Genomic DNA, 18,570 nt, shown 5'->3' on the forward strand with positions numbered 1-18,570 from the left:
CTGTCTGGCAGCAAAAATCTGAACCACTGTGATGAATGTGTGGAATGCGAGCTGCTGTGGCCATCTGAGAACTGCTCTCTGACTCAACCCTATGTCACACAGCCAGCAGTCACATTCAGCCCTTCAAATGGAGCCATGAAGCAAATGAGGGCTGAGTGGCTAATTTCTGACTGGGATATTCTGCCCTTTGTGATTTCCAAAATGTATCCTTACTGAGAGGGACATAAAAATTATACTTTGTTTCTTTATGAAAATTAAAATTGGAGGCCGGGCGCGGTGGCTCAGCCTGTAATCCCAGCACTTTGGGAGGCCGAGGCAGGTGGATCACGAGGTCGAGAGATCGAGACCATCCTGGTCAACATAGTGAAAACCCGTCTCTACTAAAAATACAAAAAACTAGCTGGGCGTGGTGGCGCGTGCCTGTCATCCCAGCTACTTAGGAGGCTGAGGCAGGAGAATTGCCTGAGCCCAGGAGGCAGAGGTTGCGGTGAGCCGAGATCGCGCCATTGCACTCCAGCCTGGGTAACAAGAGCGAAACTCCGTCTCAAAAAAAAAAAAAAAGAAAAATAAAAAAGAAAATTAAAATTGGAAAATGCTAAAAAGGAAGGAAATTTAAAGAGGCAAAATTTCACCGTGTATTTACAGAGCATGTGTAATCACTGTAAGGCGTTTGTAAACACAGTTAATTCGAGTCCCCAGAGGCAAGTGCAGAGGCTGATTCCCATTATAGTGAACACAAATCACAATCACCAGAAGTTAAGAGATTCACTTAGGTTGCACACCACCAGAGTGTGTGACTGAGATTACTATGGGATCGGGTTCCCCAAAGACTATGGACACAAACAGAAATGCAGACAGACCTGGCAGTTCAGGGTGTACTACAGTCTAAATTCTAAGAGCTAAACATACCTAGAAAGAAGTTTTGTTTCAAACTTTGGAATATATTTACTTTATTAAACTAAATAATTTTAATGTAAAAAGTCAATATGCTTACAAAGTATTTTGTAATCTAAAATATCATAACACAAGAATGTTCATGGTCATTCTGCAAAATTTAAAGCCATAATTCAGCGATGAGGTATAATTTGGCAGGGAGAGGAGAGAGGCGAGGAAGGACTTCCAGTCTTCTCCAAATAGATGACAACTCATTGCCAATTTTATGGACTTAGAGAAAGCTAGAAATAGCTTGGAAATTAGTTGCAACTTTTATAGCTAGAAAAGAGTTAGATTGGCTCTTTTTAATAAATGATGATTTTAAAAAATTGATGTTAATAAAGCAATAAACCTGTCTTTATTCACCCACAGAATTAACCAATATACATGGAAAATTAAAATAAATCTTGTAACAAGAATCTCATCCTTCCACAAAGTGTTAGTCATGATTTAAATTAACACTAATGTCATTGACTTGGGGAAGAAAGAGAGGTATAAGGCTCAGAGAAGATAAGAAACTTATTTCTCCTGTTCTCAAGATTAAAACAAAGAAATGTAGCTTCAATTTGTAGATTGTCTTTCAAAAACCAAAAACTTCAGTTACATACATGTTTCCTAAACCCTCACAACAAGTGTAAAGTGAAAACACTATTATGACTTTCATACATACAACCTTTAACACAAAAAATGCAAATATGAAATTTACTAAGGATAAGGAAAACTCAGCCATAATTCCAGTTATATTAACACAATTATCATTAACGTCTGAATGTACTTTAGGGTTTTATTTGTAACTCCCTTTGGCTGACACAGAAGCTCAAGGATGCCAAGTGGCCGGCAGGAATGAAAACTTTCTGCCCCCTCCAGCACTCTGAGCTGCCCAGAGAGGCAGGAAGGTGCCCTCAGCTTTCAAGGAGTCTACCACTGTCAACTGAGCTGCTGCCTCGAATCTTCTCCTCTCTCTTTTCTCTGGAAACAGTAAGGAAGATGAAGGACTGAACATTTAGACAACAGAGTGCATTTCTATTCTAACTTCCCTCATCTAAAGAGGGCAGGTCTGCTAAACTAAGGACCTCACGCCTTACAGAAGTTTGAGATCAAAGTTACCAATTTAAAATTCAGTAGAGAAATTTCCCTGGTGAACCAAATGTCTATTTTCTAATATTTTTGATGCCTTATAAATTAGATTTCTCTCAACCAGAGAGAATACTAAGAGGAACCCTAAATTAGCCCTAAAATTGAATCCATTTGAAAACCCCCGATAGTCAACCATGAACTATACCAACTGTGAACATGTAGCCAATCTGCTATGTAGACGTTAGAGGTCAGGACTCTCCAAGAGCACTCAGAAAACTCAGAGGAAGCCCCAATGTATCCATTAAAAGTCTCATGGGGTCAAGGCCTAATTGGAGTCAGACTCTCAGGTGATGGTAAAAATATACCCCAAAGAATTGGGAAGCGCACCAAGGCCTGTCTTTGAGACCAAGTTGATGCTTGCGCTAGACTTTGAAGACAGCTGCAGAGTCTAACCACTGAGCATCAACACCACAAAGGGATGTGGGCTAGTACCTTATGCTGCTTATAATTCTGAATGTAGCCAATATGCATCTATGAATAAGCCACACCAGACCTGCTGTCTTTCTGCCCTACTGTAAAAAGTGGGCTTAAAATGCCACCAAGGGCTGGGCACAGTAGCTCATGTCCATAATCCCACCACTTTGGGAGGCCAAGGCAGGAGGGTGTCTTGAGCCTAGGAGTTCAGGATCAGTTTGAGTAAGATAGTGAGACCCCCCAACTTAAAATATCATAATAAATCTTTTAAATATCATGGAGGGATAGTCTTACCCACTAACCTTTACTATTTATTCAGCCAATTTAGGTAGTGTACTGCCACAACCTGCATAGACACATTGCCTGGATATCAGAGAAACCACAGAGTGGTTCTAGCTGCTGAAGCACACAGAAGTGTGTCATGAACCTTGATCAACCCTGGAGCAAATGCCTGGGACTGTGTTTATGCAGACTTCTAAAGAAAATAATTTACTATTATTATTTCCATCCCATTTTATTACTTTATGTGTAATAATTTAGCTAAATCTGCTCAGCTACTGTATTGCATCTATATGAATGTGAAAAAATTATACAAACTTCTGACTCTGACTTTGGTTTGTAGTTTCAAACTGTGTTTCTATTACAAAGGACAATACATCTTAGGCTTAAGAACACAGCCGTGACTTTTTAGTATCTACAGGATGATTTCTCATTGTCCCTTAGATATTTAGCTTATAAAATGCAGAACTCAAGATCTCTGTGGCTTGTGTATGTGTGGATAAGTTATATATAAAGAAGTAAAAAAAGCTTGCAAATTAGGGGGAAGTTACTATGTTGACTACTAGGAAATTGATGACTATTTTGTTACTCAAATATTAAACTTGGTGCAAGAAGAAAAGGTAATGATATAGGTTCTCTTTTTTTTAGGTCTTTAAAAATGTCTTTTAAAATGTCTAATTTTAATTTCTGCAAGTGGTCTCGTGATATGATTATCTTTTTAGTGTAAGTCATTGATTGTGCTGCACCACATATACACTCAGACATCAACCCTCCTAGGTAGTGAAGAAGTATCAATATCTAAGGGGGTGTGGGGAAGTCATCTGGTCCCTCAACTTAGTGTCATATTCCTAGACAAAAACATTTCCTCATGTACTCTGTGAGATGAAAACATGTTGTTTTGTTTATACAGGAAGATGCCAATTGCCTTCCAATAGGAATTTCTGATTCGTCACTAAATATTCTTTACTTACTTTAACATTCTCATTAAAGAAGTTCAACTATTAGCATAGTTTTTTTTTCTAGCAGCAGTGAATTTAAACTCCAGTCACCAGTAAAATGCTAATGGATTATCCATCAAGATAGATACATATGTGTATACATACACAAACACACACATATACACACATAAGGGCAAACTTGAAAATCACTTCAGCCAGGCGGGGTGGCTCATGCCTGTAATCCTAGCACTTTGAGAGGCTGAGGTGGATAGATTACCTGAGGTCTGGAGTTTCAAGATCAGCCTGGCCAACATGGTGAAACCCCATCTCTACTAAAAATACAAAAATTAGCTGGAAGTGGTAACCCCCGCCTGGTAATCCCATCTACTCGGGAGGCTGAGGCAGGAGAATTGCTTGAATCTGGGAGGCAGAAGGTTGCAGTGAGCCAAGATTGTGTCATTGCACTCCAGCCTGGCCAGGCAACAGAGCCAGACTCCATCTCAAAAAAAAAAATCGCCTCAAACCTTAAAAATAATTCCAAAAATATACTAAGTGATACTAAACATAGTTAAATGGGACATTGGCAGAAAAAGATCATTCACTGCCTGTATTTTAACCTTCTTGGGAATTATAAATTGTACATTAGTGCCAGGGGCATCTTCAGAAATTATGACAAATTTTGCTCTGCATTTTAATGGTAATTTGATTTCCTTTTCTTCACTTTAAAAGGAAATCTTAATTACCAATCTTTACTCACAATAATTGGTTAAGGGCATTTCCATTTTATTTTGTATCACTGTAAGCCAAAAAGCATTGATGAGTTTTAAAAATCACAGAGAGTTAGGTCATAACCTAATGACCTAAACTACTGATGAAGTGCTTTCTAGCACAGACATGAATAATTTATCATCTGAAGATTGGTATGAGAGTTCTGATTCGCACATGGGAAATCTTAGTAGCCCATGACAGAAGCAAATCATTAGAAAAGGTATGTAAAGTGCATTCACATATATATTCAAAGCCAAGAAATGCATATGCAATATTAAAATGCACACACACAATAGACACGCAGGTTATAACACTGCTAAAGCAGAATAGATCACGAAGACAATCCATCATATACAATTTACACTCTTTAAAATATTAATTTGTAAGCATCCTTGTATAGCTACAGCTCTGACTTAAAGATCTTTTAAATAATGCTCTCCTTTTCCTCAAATAAGATGAGAAGCCTAGCATTCTCCCCCACCCCTGAATCCCACCAAGCTGAATAAAGAATGGAAGAAAGTAAGAAAAAAAAAAAAAGAGAGAATTATGGAGAGAGAAAGGGAAAAGGGAAAAAGCCTTTGTCAATTTCAGTAATTAATTCCTATCACTGAGTAGAATTATATTGAAATATAATTCATATACTCAAAAACAGTATCTCAGGTATTTTTAAAATTATTTTCTCCCTGGGGCATTAAGATAGAAGAAATCATAAGAAACATAACTTCTGTCAATTTCTGTTTATCACAATGATGATAAACTTCTCAACTTATACAGCTACTCCATATTCTGAGTGGATTGCCTTATGTCTGCCTAAGAAATCAGTTTATGTTATAAAAGCTTTGGGCCCAAAGCAAACTAAAGGAGAAAATGAAATGCAAATATTTAACAAACTGTAAAGCAACATACAAACACTGCTGTTATTAATGATAATCATTAGTGATAATAATAACAATATATTTCCAATGTTTATTATTTTTATCCACATAAGGAAAATACAACTACAGAGAATGATAATCAATCAGTAGGTCTTTGCTTAAGAGCCTGGGATAAGAAAACCATCAGCTCCAAGATTCTACTCCATGAAACCTGAGAGAAGGCTCATTTGCGGCCTCAGCAGTTTCTGCTCTTAGAGAATCAAACAGATCAATTTTTCTTTTTCAAGTTCAAAACTTCACACTTACTTCATCTTAAATTATTTCCCTTTTTCCTCAGAACTGAACATATTGCATACAGTCATTTTGATTTCACTGCAATAGAGCAATCTAGATTAAAAGTTCATTTATTTACATAATTTATTCAATATTGTTCCTCAATAAAGGCTGAGATGAAAAAGCATGTACAAAGCTTTGCATCGATTCAGTGGTTCAAATTCATATAGTAAATAACATTTTTACTAAAACACAGTTATATGAAGTAAGTTTGATGTTACCTCTGGCACTCCTAATTTTCGACATGCTTCCAGAAAGTTTTCCACGTTTCTTCTGCATTTGGCCATGCTGAGTTTGGGCTATAAATGCAAATATACAGAAATCGTGTATTATTAAAAGAGAAACCATTTTAATAACAGGTTAAATTTTAAACTTTCTAAATGGCACAAGCAATACGTGTTTATTGGAGGAAAAGAAAATAACACCTAAGCAAGCAGAAGAAAACAAAATATCACCCCAGAAATATCCATCTTAGATAAAAACTGTTAATATTTTGGATTTCATTCTTCCAGATACTGTGCTTGTGTATGCATACGCAGATATACATATATGCCTACATATGTATATAGATGTATGTATATGATGTATATACACTGATGTATATGTTGCAAAATTTTCTGCAGACATATGTATGTGTGCATATGTTCATATATATGCACACACACATACACGTATATATAGTTTTTATGGGATCATATTGTTGTGTAACCTGTTTCAGTTCGCCTAAAATACACCATAAACATCACCTTCCCCATCACATATATACTATAGTTTTTTTACATGGGACATTTTGAGCACTTTGCTGCTAAATTGGAATATTCCTCCGCTATTGTCCTTAGGAAAGAAAGCAAAGAGACATGACTGATTCCGACCATGTAGGTGGAGGAGCCACTGTGACAAAGACTGGCCTTATCCTGCTAATAGGGAGAATGATGTGATTCCATCTTATAGGGGCACACAGCAACAATCATCAAAATCTAATTTGTACAGCATTTATTAAATACGAAAAGAAAAACCCTGCCCAAAACAGAAAGAAGCCTGTTGCCCTGTGAAACAATTTAGGTTGAAGGCTAAACAAATATTCTCTATCTTGATTAGGGAGGAAGTCACACCCCTCACACGGGCCCTACAAAAATGTCGCCAGCAGTCACTTGCGTGGTTCTGCCCATCCCCTGGCATGTTTTAGGGCAAGATCACTGCATTAATCCTGGTGCAAATACAAGGAGCAGACCTGAGGAACATGACATGAAGGTAACAGAAGAATAGGTCATGGACCTGGCAGGCTCATACATGAAGGCGCCAAGAGGCATTTCATCACGCTGAGACCCTAGCTGAGACCTTCTGATCCTTTGGGCCCATTATCTTTATTCATTTACTTATGACTCAGGTGAGTCTTTTCTGAAACTCCAAAGATGCCCAACATCATTCCAAAAATGTAGGTCAGCCCCAAGAAGTGAATGGAGAGTGTGTTTCAAGCTACAGAAAGATAATTCTCCCTTTTTGGGAGTGAGGGAGGGCATCTTCTAAGACTGTTACTTAGCTTCAGGTAGAAAAGCACTTGTGGCAAACAAAATGGTTAAAGCTTCAACCTCACCACTGGTCCAATAGTTAAAAACTACACCAGTTATACCAATTGGGATGCCAGTATTTTGCTTATCAAATTGTCAGAGACTGAAGAAATTCATTTTTCTAAGGAACAGTCTCTAAGCATATTGACAATGATAGCGATTTTGTTCACTACTATATTCCCTCAGTTTGGCATAAAAAATGGACAATATTAGTTTCATGAATGAAGAATTAGAATGGTTTTGCTGGTGATAATACTGGTAGAAAAGATGCCCTCAGCCTTTGCTCTTGGCAGATACGATTGCATTGATTGCTTTACTACAGGTCAGATAGTAAACTTGGTGCTAAAGATACATCTGTGGAGACAAAGACAAAATCCCCAGGCTCACTTAGCTGTACTGGAGCTGGAAATATTAGCAAGCTAAAGGAAAGTACAGTATAATACAGGATAGTTCTTAGTTGTGATGGGGTTGGTGTGAGGGAAAATGAACAAAGAAGAAACCCAGTTCTAAGAGGTTGAGATGGTTTGTCTTCTGAATGCTGAAACAGAGAAGGAAAGGGAGCTAGTGGTGCTGAAGGGTCAAGGAGATTTTTGGGGGTAGGTGGGGCATGGCTTTCTAGGCAAAGGGAGATACATGTGCCAAGCCTGGGGAAGATAGCAACGGCACAGAAGAGAGAAGGAAAGCAGGTTCTATGGCTACAGCGTGGCTGGGCCTGCCCCAAAAGGGCTTCAAGATGCTTGCTGAAGAATTTTTGATAATTGAACATTTAGATAGAAGTGGACATTTAGAAACAAATTGCATTTCTAAAAAGGAAAACTGTAATATAATAAAACAGGCTAAAATATGTCATAGTTAATCAAATAGGTATTTATGAAGAGTTTTAGGCTGGGCATCGTGGCTCCCACCTGTAATCCTAGCACTTTGGGAGGCCAAGATGGGCAGATCACTTGAGATCAGCAGTTTGAGACCAGCCTGGCCAACATGGTAAAATCCCATCTCTACTAAAAATACAAAAATTAGCTGGGCGTGGTGGCGGGCACCTGTAATCCCAGCTACTCGGGAGGTTGAGGCATGCATGAACCCTGGAGGCAGAGGTTGCAGTAAGCCAAGATCGTGCCACTGCACTCCAGCCTGGGTGACAGAGGAGACTCTGTCTCCAAACAAACAAACAAACAGAAAAATAAGAGAGAATTTTAATGACATGGGGAAATATTTAGGTTTCAATAATACATTTTAAAAATACTAGTCTATATAAGAAGCTCACAATTAAAAAACAATTTTACAAAAAATGATTATAGTAAAGGAGACATAATGGTAATAGTGACAGTGACTGGGGTAGGAAAATAAAGTGATTTGTTTTTCTTTTGCTTTCCTTTATTTTCTCTTTTTTACCAGTCATTCATTGTTTCCTATTGTTTATTTTTAAAATTTTTATTTAAAAAAAGAAAAAAGATGAAAACCAAAAGATTTCTAAAACAATGTAGCATTTTTCCCGGAGATAAACATAAATGGGCATACAATTCAAAATGTCCTCTTACATCTTGTAAAATGATCACTGTACACTGAAACTGAGGGCTAGGGCATCTGTGGTGTCTCTTTCATAATTTGGGAAAAATTATTAAATGACAATCTGGTACAAGGCTCAGATGACTTCATGGCAGTTTGGACCTCATTCGTAAAAGACACTGGAGAGTTTCATATTGGATTATAGGCCAGAACTTACTGTCCTACATTAAGGCTGCCGGAGGTAGATTCGTAAAAGAAGACAAATTGGTCTTGTGGTCCCCACTATGTTTCTGAGGCTAAAAAAGTGGTTGAACCTTTGACAGAAAAAAAAATATGTTCAATATGACCGATAAGAAACAGGTGAAATAAGGTCATCAGCTAATTTTTTCTGCTGCCAAGAGAAAAGAAAGTAGGACAAATAACGCCACTGTGAGGCATTCCTGGGGACGGGAGAGGACAGAGGAGCCTCACAGGAGCTTCAGCCCAGCACACAGACGCTCTCACATTTTATGAACATTGCACGTTGATGGAGCTCCAAATTTCGAAGACTTGCCATATTAACACTAATGATAATGGCTTAAATATATGTGTATATCACATGGAGTTTCTTATTTCATAATCACAAGAACACTTCCATTATAAAGAGCAAATCAAGTTAAAGAGAGGATGAATCTCTTGCCCAAAGCTGTATAGCTTTTAGAAGGATCTGGAATTTTAATCCAAACCTTACATTCTTAACCCCTAAATTCTTCTGCCTTTCCTAACAAACAGCAAAAAGGGTGAGCAGAGATTCTTTCTTCTCTGTTTTTTGTTTGTTTCATTTTTGAGACGGAGTCTCACTCTGTCGCCCAGGCTGCAGTGCTGTGGTGCAGTCTCGGCTCACTGCAACCTCTGCCGCCCAGGCTCAAGCAATTCTCCTGTCTCAGCCTCCTGAGTAGCTGGGATTACAGGAACCTGCTATCGCACCCGGCTAATTCTTGTAGTTTTAGTAGAGATGGGGGTTTCACTATCTTGGCCAGGCTGGTCTTGAACTCCTGAACTCGTGATCTGCCCGTCTCAGCCTCCCAAAGTACTGGGATTACAGGCATGAGCCACCTCACCCAGCCTTTTCTTCTCTATTTGTATAAATCCTGTGAAGGCTTCAAGGACAAGTTTATCTGTGATTCCTCCACTTTCATCTGAACAACCATAAAACTGACTCTGGCTCTCTTCTAGTTGACAACATGCTGTGATGTCTAGGAGGAGAACCCTGAGTGCAGGCTTTATGTCCTCTACAGCAGAGATGGGGACTTGGGGGCATTAAGGAGTCTCATTCACGTTCCCCTCCCCACTATTCCCCCAGCATCACCAATGAGTCCTTGCATGCAGGGACTGATCAATTGTTAAAGTCATGACTGCTAACCAACTCCTTGACAGGTTATTGATGTTTTTCATAGAACTCACATCTTTTCAGGGCTATCCTAAAATCCTCCACATGAATAGAGAAAAAAGATTCTATTTAGAGGAGAAGTTACCAACCAAAAGAAGCTTTCTGAAAGACTTTTCGCTGTTTCAGCAACCCCTCAAAAAAGAGAAATTTTTATGTTCCTATAGTTTTAAAAGTTAGCAGTCAATCAGTAATTTCTTTTCTTTCCTTTCTTTCTTTCTTTCTTTTTTTTTTTTTTTTTTTTTTTTGAGACAGGGTCTCAGTCTGTCGCCAGGCTGGCGTGCAGTGGCATGGCTTACTGCAACCTTGAACTCCTGGGTTCAAGCAATCCTCCCACCTAAGCCTCCCGAGTTGCTGGGACCACAAGTGTGTGCCACCATGCCCAGCTAATTTTTGTATTTTTCTATTTTTGCCAGAGGCAGAACCTGTCTCTACAAAAAATACACCTCCTGAGTGCAAGTGATCCACCCACCTTGGCCTCCCAAAGTGCTGTGATTACAGGTGTGATCCACCGTGCCCGGTCAGTAAGTTCTTTCAAGTTATTTGCTTGATATTGAAATAAAATTATGTTTCTGTCATTTATATATTTATTTTAAAATAGTCTCTCATTTTACAGTGAAAATGTTGCTTTCATTCCTTTTCTGTCTTATAATGGTTTGGGGCCCAATGGAAAAGATTTGAGCAGGGTCCTACTGACTCCATTGACATCCTAAACCAACAGCACCGCCCCCTCAAAGTCTGTTTTATGTCAGTTACTTTCCCTTTGGTGTTACTTACAACCGCTGGTGATGGGACATGGATGCTGGCCACTGACCGTGGGCGGATGTGGTTGACCAGATGGCAGAGGACGACACCATCCATGAGTGCTGCCCCCAGGTCTTCGTGTAGACTGACCTTCAATCTCATCTCAATGCTCTGTTGGGGAAATCAGAAGGAATCCAATTGCTATTAACACTGAGATAACTGTGGGTAAAATGCAACTATGGGTATTTATGAACGGAGGCACTGATTTCATTATGGGGGATAAGGATAACAATGCCTTCAAAACACTCACATTACTTACATCTTTTCAAACTGTATCAAAATCCCTCTTTATAAAAACAAATTTAGGTTGCGTGCAAAACTTTTAATTAGTAGAATGAATGGAATAATGGAATCACTTTTTGAGTGTGATAAATAAAAACTAAATCTGACTGGTTCAGGCAGTCTGCATGGGGCAGAAGAGAGATTAAGAAACGCTTTTCTCTGGCTGGGCACAGTGTGGTTCAGGCCTGTAATCCCAGCACTTTGGGAGGCCATGGTGGGCGGATTACCTGAGGTCAGGAGTTTAAGACCAGCCTGGCCAAGATGGTGAAACCCCGTCTCTACTAAAAATACAAAAATTAGCCAGGCGTGGTGGCAGACACCTGTAATCCCACCTATTTGGGAGGCTGAGACAGGAGAATCACTTGAACCTGAGAGGCGGAGGTTGAGTGAGACAAGATGCACCACTCAACTCCAATCTGGGTGACCAAAAGAAAAAAAAAAAAAGAAAGAAAGAAAAAGAAAAGAAATCCTTTTCTCTTAGGCCAGGCATGGTGGCTCACACCTGTAACTCCAACACTTTGAAAGGCAGAGGTGGGCAGCTGTCTGAGCTCAGGGTTTTGAGAACAGCATGGGAAACATGGCGAAACCCTGAATACAAAATACAAAATACCAAAAATACAAAAAATTAGCTAGGTGTGGTGACATGCACCTGTGGTCCCAGCTACTTGAGGGACTGAGGTGGGAGGATCTCGTAAGCTCAGGACGTGGAGGTTGCAGTGAGCCGAGATCATGCCACTGCACCCCAACCTAGTTGAGAGAGTGAGACCCTGTCTCAAAAAAAAAAAAAAAATTGGCCGGGCGCAGTGGCTCAAGCCTGTAATCCCAGCATTTTGGGAGGCCAAGGCGGGTGGATCACGAGGTCGTGAGATCGAGACCATCCGGGTCAACATGGTGAAACCCCATCTCTACTAAAAATACAAAAAAAAAAAAATTAGCTGGGCATGGTGGCACATGCCTGTAATCCCAGCTACTCAGGAGGCTGAGGCAGGAGAATTGCCTGAACCCAGGAGGCGGAGGTTGCGGTGAGCTGAGATCGCGCCATTGCACTCCAGCCTGGGTAACAAGAGCTAAACTCCGTCTCAAAAAAAAAAAAAAAAAAAAAATTGCTTTTCTCTTAGACTATTTTTAATTGAGAAATCAGTTTTTGTCCTTCTTTTAAAAAATTAAACTTTTGATTTTTGAGATAATTCTAGATTAATATGCAATTGTAACAGCTAATACAGAGAGATTCCATGTACACTTAGCCCAATTTCCTTCAACGGTAACAACTTGCAAAACAACCAGGATATTGACATTGACAAAGTCAAGAAGCGCACGATGATCCTTTTTATATACACACCGTCCCAGCTACTCGGGGGGCTGAGCCAGAGAATAGCTTGAACCCAGGAGACAGAGGATTCAGTGAGCTGAGGTTGCGCCACTGTACTCCAGCCTGGATGATAAAGCCAGACTCTGTCTCAAAATCGGAAAAAAGATTACAGACACATCCCCTTCCTTCCCACCCCCAAGTTCCTCTTCTGTCTTGCTTCCATTCTCCTTTCCTTCTGGGCCTCCCACGCCACGAATGTTGGGTCATTTGTTACACTCCCACGGGTCCCTGAGGCTCTCCATCCACTGATTTTTCAATCTGTTTTCTATTGTTCAGATGATTTCTATTGTTCTCTCTTCTAGTTTCATTCCAGTTCTTTCCTTTATCATCTCCATTCTGCTGTGGAGCCCATCCACTGGGCTTTTCATTTTGAATAATGTATTTGACAGCTTTCAATTTCCTTTTTTTTTTTTTTTTCTTGAGACAGAGTCTCACTCTGTCACCCAGGCTGGAGTGCAATGGTGCAGTCTTGGCTCACTGCCACCTCTGCCTCTCAGGTTCAAGCGATTCTCCTGCTTCAGCTTCCCGAGTAGCTGGGACTACAGGTGCGCCCCACCACGCCTGGGTAATTTTTTTGTATTTTTAGCAGAGATGAGGTTTCACCATGTTGGCCAGGCTGGTCTCGAACTGCTGACCTCATGATCCGCCTGCCTCAGCCTCCCAAAGTGCTGGGATTACAAGCGTGAGCCACTACACCCAACCTGGTTTTTCTTTATGTCTTCTATTTTTTTGTTGAGAGTCTCTGGTTCTCTGCTGGGGTATTCTCTTCCTTTCCTTTGACCTGTACATCATTGCTCACTGAAGTATTTTCATCATGGCTGATTTAAAATACCTGTCAAATAATTCCAACATCTCTGCTATGTCAACACTGCCATCTGTAGATTGTCTTTTTTCCCCTTCACTTTGAGATCTTCCTTCTCCTTGGAATGATAAGGGATTTTCAATGGAAACCTGGACATTTTTGTATTATGTTATGAGGCTCCGGATCCTATTCAAATCTCTGTTTTAGTTGGCTTTGTTTGTTTGTTTCTTTGACACTGCTTCAGCAGGGGAAGGTGGCCACCATCTTGTTACTGCCAGGTGAATGTAGGCATCTGAGTTTCCCACTGGGTCTCAGTTGGCCAAGGAGTGAGGGGCAGGGGTAGGTGCCTCCTTACTGCTGGGTGGGGGTGGGAATCCAGGATTCCCATGTGGTCTCCACTGAAACTCTGGGAGCAGATGAGGTTCCCTCCTGACCAGTGGAGATGAAATTTCTGGCTCCTGGCTTGGTCTTCTCTTACAGCATCACATCAAGGGTGGAAGTTTCACCTGACTCAGCCTTTGCTGGTGTGGCTGAGGCAGGGGCCGCAGCATTTCCTGTGGCGTTCAGCTGCAGTAGAGCATTTATGATCTAAAATTTTGTGTCTTGCTCAAGAGCAGAAAATCAAACACCGCGTATTCTCACTCATAGGCGGGTGTTGAACAATGAGAACACATGGACACAGGGAGGGGAGCACTACACACTGCAGTCCGTTGGGGGGAAATGGGGGAGGGAATGGGGGGGTGGGGAGGTGGGAAGAGATAGCATGGGGAGAAATGACAGATACAGGCGAGGGGCTGGAAGGCAGAAAACCACACTGCCATGTGTGTACCTATGCAACAATCTTGCATGTTCTTCACATGTACCCCAAAACCTAAAATGCAATAAAAAAAAAATATATATATATATATATATATATAAATTTTGTTTCTTGCTAGGCTGTCCCTTTCCTGGTTATCTGGTTAGAGAAAGTTGGCTTTTGTTGCTGTTTTTCTAAAGTCTGTGCCCATGACTGTTTCTGGGTTCCCAGCAACTTCAGCTCCAACTCTGGATACATGAGGCAAAAAGAAAGTCCCCTGGAGCTCATCACTATGGTGTCCCTCAAGTCTCAAGGACCCTAATTAGTCTGTCTTCTTCTCTTTACCTTCCAGAATGTTCTTATGTTTGTTTCATGTATGTCTGGGAGTTTTACGTGTACTTAGTGGGAGGAATAGGGAAAAGTATGCCTACTCCGTCCTCTTGGAAGTAGAAGTAGAGAAATCAGTTTTCAAACCTTAACTAGAGCTTCTGCAACAGAAGCACCTTTTAACTGGGTAACAGCCTATGAAAAGATGACTTAATTTGGTGATTTTAATAAATGAAAACTTGAAAAACAGTGCATCTCATAGTGTTATATAAATTTCTTTCAGAACGGTCCTGTGTGTGGACAGTTTTTTAGGTCCTCCTTGAGGCTCTAATTTTATATCACTAAATTAAGACATAAATGATCAATATGACCCATGTTTAAGATGAAATTGTAAGATATCACTCCTTGAGGGCCATATCTCAGCTTCTGATCTTATTTGTGTAGATTTCATAAAGTTCACCTTTCCAGTTTACATCACATCCAGACAGTCTGGGCACATGACAGAGGTCTAACTTTCCCTTCATGTTTGCTGAACCACCACAGTGGCTTAAAGTGGTGCTAAGAGTTTTTTTGTTTTCTTTTTAAAATTATTTCTTTCTGACTTTTTGCTAAACCATATAGAAAGTATCATCTGCTATAACAAAGCTGGGCACGGTGGCTCAAGCCTGTAATCCCAGCACTTTGGGAGGCTGAGGCGGGTGGATCACGAGGTCGAGAGATCGAGACCATCCTGGTCAACATGGTGAAACCCCGTCTCTACTAAAAATACAAAAAAAAATTAGCTGGGCATGGTGGCACATGCCTGTAATCCCAGCTACTCAGGAGGCTGAGGCAGGAGAATTGCTTGAACCCAGGAGGTTGCGGTGAGCCGAGATCGCGCCATTGCACTCCAGCCTGGGTAACAAGAGCGAAACTCCATCTCAAAAAAAAAAAAAAAAAAAAAGAAAGTATCATCTGCTATAACAAAGATGCTGACCTATCCTGATTTAATTTAATCTACATTTAGTTTATAGGGCTCACTGCTCATTTGTAGAACTCACTGTTCTATGAAACTGTATATTTATTTGTTTCTGTCTCATTTCTTCCCAGTGGACTATAAGCTTCAGAACAGCAGGGACTTTTTTGTTCTCTCCTACATCCATCACCTAGAATACAGCCTGGTAGAGAGTAACAGACAATTCACATTTGCTAGTGGAAGAAGATTTCACATCAAATATATCTCCTCCAAGAACCTTTCTTTTTTTGAAAAAATATTATGTTAGATTTGGGGGGTAAACGTGCAGGTTTGTTACATGGGTATATTGTGTGATACTGAGGTTTGGGCTTCCAACGATCCTATCTCCTAAGCAGTGAAATAGTCCCCAGCAGGTAGTTTTTCAACCCTCGCGCCTCTTTCTCCCCTCTTTTGGAATTCCCACTGTTTATTGTTTCTATCTTTGTGTCACATATACTCGGTGTTTTGCTCCCACTCTGCTTATAAGTGAGAATGTGGTATTTGGTTTTCTGTTTAATAATTTGCTTAGGATAATGACCTCAGCTGCATCCATGTTGGGGCAAAGGATACGATTTTGTTGTCTTTTATGGCTGTGTAGTATTCCATGGTGTATATGTACCACATTTTCTTTATCCAATCTGCTGTTGATGGGAGCCTGGGTTGATCCCGTGTCTTTGCTTGTGTGAATAGTGCTGTGACTGACATATGAGTACAGGTATCTTTTTGGTAGAACAGTGTATTTCCTCTGGATATATACCCAGTAATGGGATTGCTGGGTCGAATGGTTGTTCCATTATTAGTCAAGAAGCTTTCTTAGGCTCTTCTAGTTCATAGTTATGATACTTCTTTTTGAACATAAAAACCTCACGCGGCAATTCATAATGTGTTGCCATTAATAGCTAATGCCAATGTTTTCTTCCTTGCTGACTGACTCAATAACTGCACTGTTATTTAACCTTCGATATATTTATCTATGATCTTTGTAACCAGACAAAAAGGCCATGCAGGTAGACAAATGCCTACAGAGTGCTCACTGGGAACTAAGAAACATGACAAGGACTAAGACAGCCATGGTCCCTGCTGTCTCCAAACTTAAAAGCTTCAGTGACGCCCAGCACAAGACTTCCTCTTTGGTAGAAACTCAAATGGTTTGCCTATTAGATAATTGATTTAAAAATCTCTGGTCAGTTTGGGGATAGGATAACTATAAACATTTTTAAATTCATGTAATATTGGCAGGCACAGTGGCATGTACCTATAATTTATGCTGAGCTATTTGGGGGGCTGAGGCCAGAGGATCACTTCAGTCCAAAAGTTCAAGGCTAACGTGAGCTGTGATCACACCATTGCACTCTAGCCTGGGCAACAGAAAGAGACTCTGTCTCTTAAAAAATAAAATTTGGGCTGGGCGTCGTGGCTCATGCCTATAATCCCAACACTTTGAGAGGCCAAAGCGGGCAGATCACTCGAGGCCAGGAGTTTGAGACCAGCCTGACCACCATGGGGAAGCCCATTCAAAAAATACCAAAAATTAACAGGGTGTGGTAGAGCACCTCTATAATCTCAATTACTCAGGAGGCTGAGTTGGGAGGATTACTTGAGCCCAGAAGGCAGAGGTTGCAGTGAATCGAGATTGTGCCACTGCACTCCAGCCTGTGTGGCAGAGCAAGACACTGTCTCAAAAAAATACATAAATAAAAAGAAAAATTTAAATTAATTTAATATTATTAAGTAAATAAATGACAGGGCATTAAAGTGTACCTGAATTGTAATAGCGCCAGCATTAATACATATGTATCATTTTTATTTACTACCATTTCACATATTCCTCGCAAAACCCCAATAAGGTCAACTGGAACCTTTTTTTTCTTTTTTTAAGAGACAAGGTCTCACTTTTGTCACCCAGGATGAAGTGAAGTGGTGCCATCATAACTCACTGTGGCCTTGCATTCCTGGACTCAAATGATCCTCCCACCTGAGCCTCCCAGCCTCCCAAGTAGCTAGGATTACATGCAGACACCACCATGCCCAGCTAATTTTTGTATTCTCAGTAGAGACGGGGTTCACCATGTTGCCCATGTTGGTCTCGAACTTCTGGACTTAAGTGATTAGCCCACCTATACCTCCCAAAGTGCTGAGATTAGGTGTGAACCACTGTGCCTGGTCATACCAATTTTTTAGTACATAAAGAAACAGACTCAGAGTTTTTAAGTGGCTTGCCCAATATCCAGCAGTCAGTAAGTGATCTGGCTAGATTTGAAATTCGGACTGCTTGCAATGTTTCGAAGTCTATTTTTCAACAATACTGAATGTTGCTTAAATTCTGAAAATTCTTCTTTAGTTACATAATGTTTCTTGGGTACCTCACGAAGTTGTTCCACAAGCTCTTTCTCTTCTCTCATCTGCTCCATTTTCCTCCGGATTGTAAACTGTGGGTCTATAGATTCCAAATTTCTCTGCGGTCTTAGAAACACTATAATAGAAAGGGAAAAAATGCCTTTATGTAGTGCCTCGTCCAAGTTGCCACATAGGGCTATTCATGTTAAAATCAAACAGCATGTTACTTTATCGAAAATAATTCATTTACCACTCAAAGAAACAAATTCCAAATCCATAAGAAAAGCCTGGCTGAAATATTTTAAAAGACATTATATTTTAAATTATACTAGGTTGTATTCTTCTGTGATAATAAACTGAACCCAGGGCAAGGTTTGGGTCACTGGGATCATTCCAAGCCCTCTGTCTGACCTGTCCTGCTTCATTCATCTTCCCACTGTTTCCACTTTAATTTTTAATTTACACTCAATCCTTCCATTAAATTCAGATAATTTATTTCAAATAAGGCTCTAGAGTTGTATGTATTAAAAATAAGCACAAATTAATGTTTTCGTTGGCATAAAGTTTTTCATAAGCCTGAGTTAAGAACGAAGTGAGGATTACATATTTGAGGGTACAAAGGAAAAATTCTGCCTTCTAGACTGTCACTGACAGACTATCTAAAAAGCCAGCTCTTTGGAGA

The 18,570-nt window shown here is 40.1% G+C and overlaps 1 protein-coding gene across 4 annotated transcripts in view; it reads right to left on the bottom strand.

Annotated features, from left to right (window-relative positions):
* LRCH1 (leucine rich repeats and calponin homology domain containing 1) overlaps positions 1-18,570 on the bottom strand; it is a 219,495-nt gene that overhangs the window by 13,262 nt on the left and 187,663 nt on the right. For all 4 annotated transcript variants that reach the window (XM_010330056.3, XM_003942207.3, XM_003942209.3 and 1 more), the window contains 3 exons: positions 17,915-18,024; positions 10,955-11,092; positions 5,899-5,976 (listed from right to left, as the gene is read on the bottom strand). In XM_010330056.3, the coding sequence (XP_010328358.3) occupies positions 5,899-5,976; positions 10,955-11,092; positions 17,915-18,024 (326 nt within the window). The remainder of the gene's footprint in view (positions 1-5,898; positions 5,977-10,954; positions 11,093-17,914; positions 18,025-18,570) is intronic.

The sequence above is a fragment of the Saimiri boliviensis genome, chromosome 16, assembly GCF_048565385.1.
Source record: "Saimiri boliviensis isolate mSaiBol1 chromosome 16, mSaiBol1.pri, whole genome shotgun sequence".
Taxonomy (NCBI): Eukaryota; Metazoa; Chordata; class Mammalia; order Primates; family Cebidae; genus Saimiri; species Saimiri boliviensis.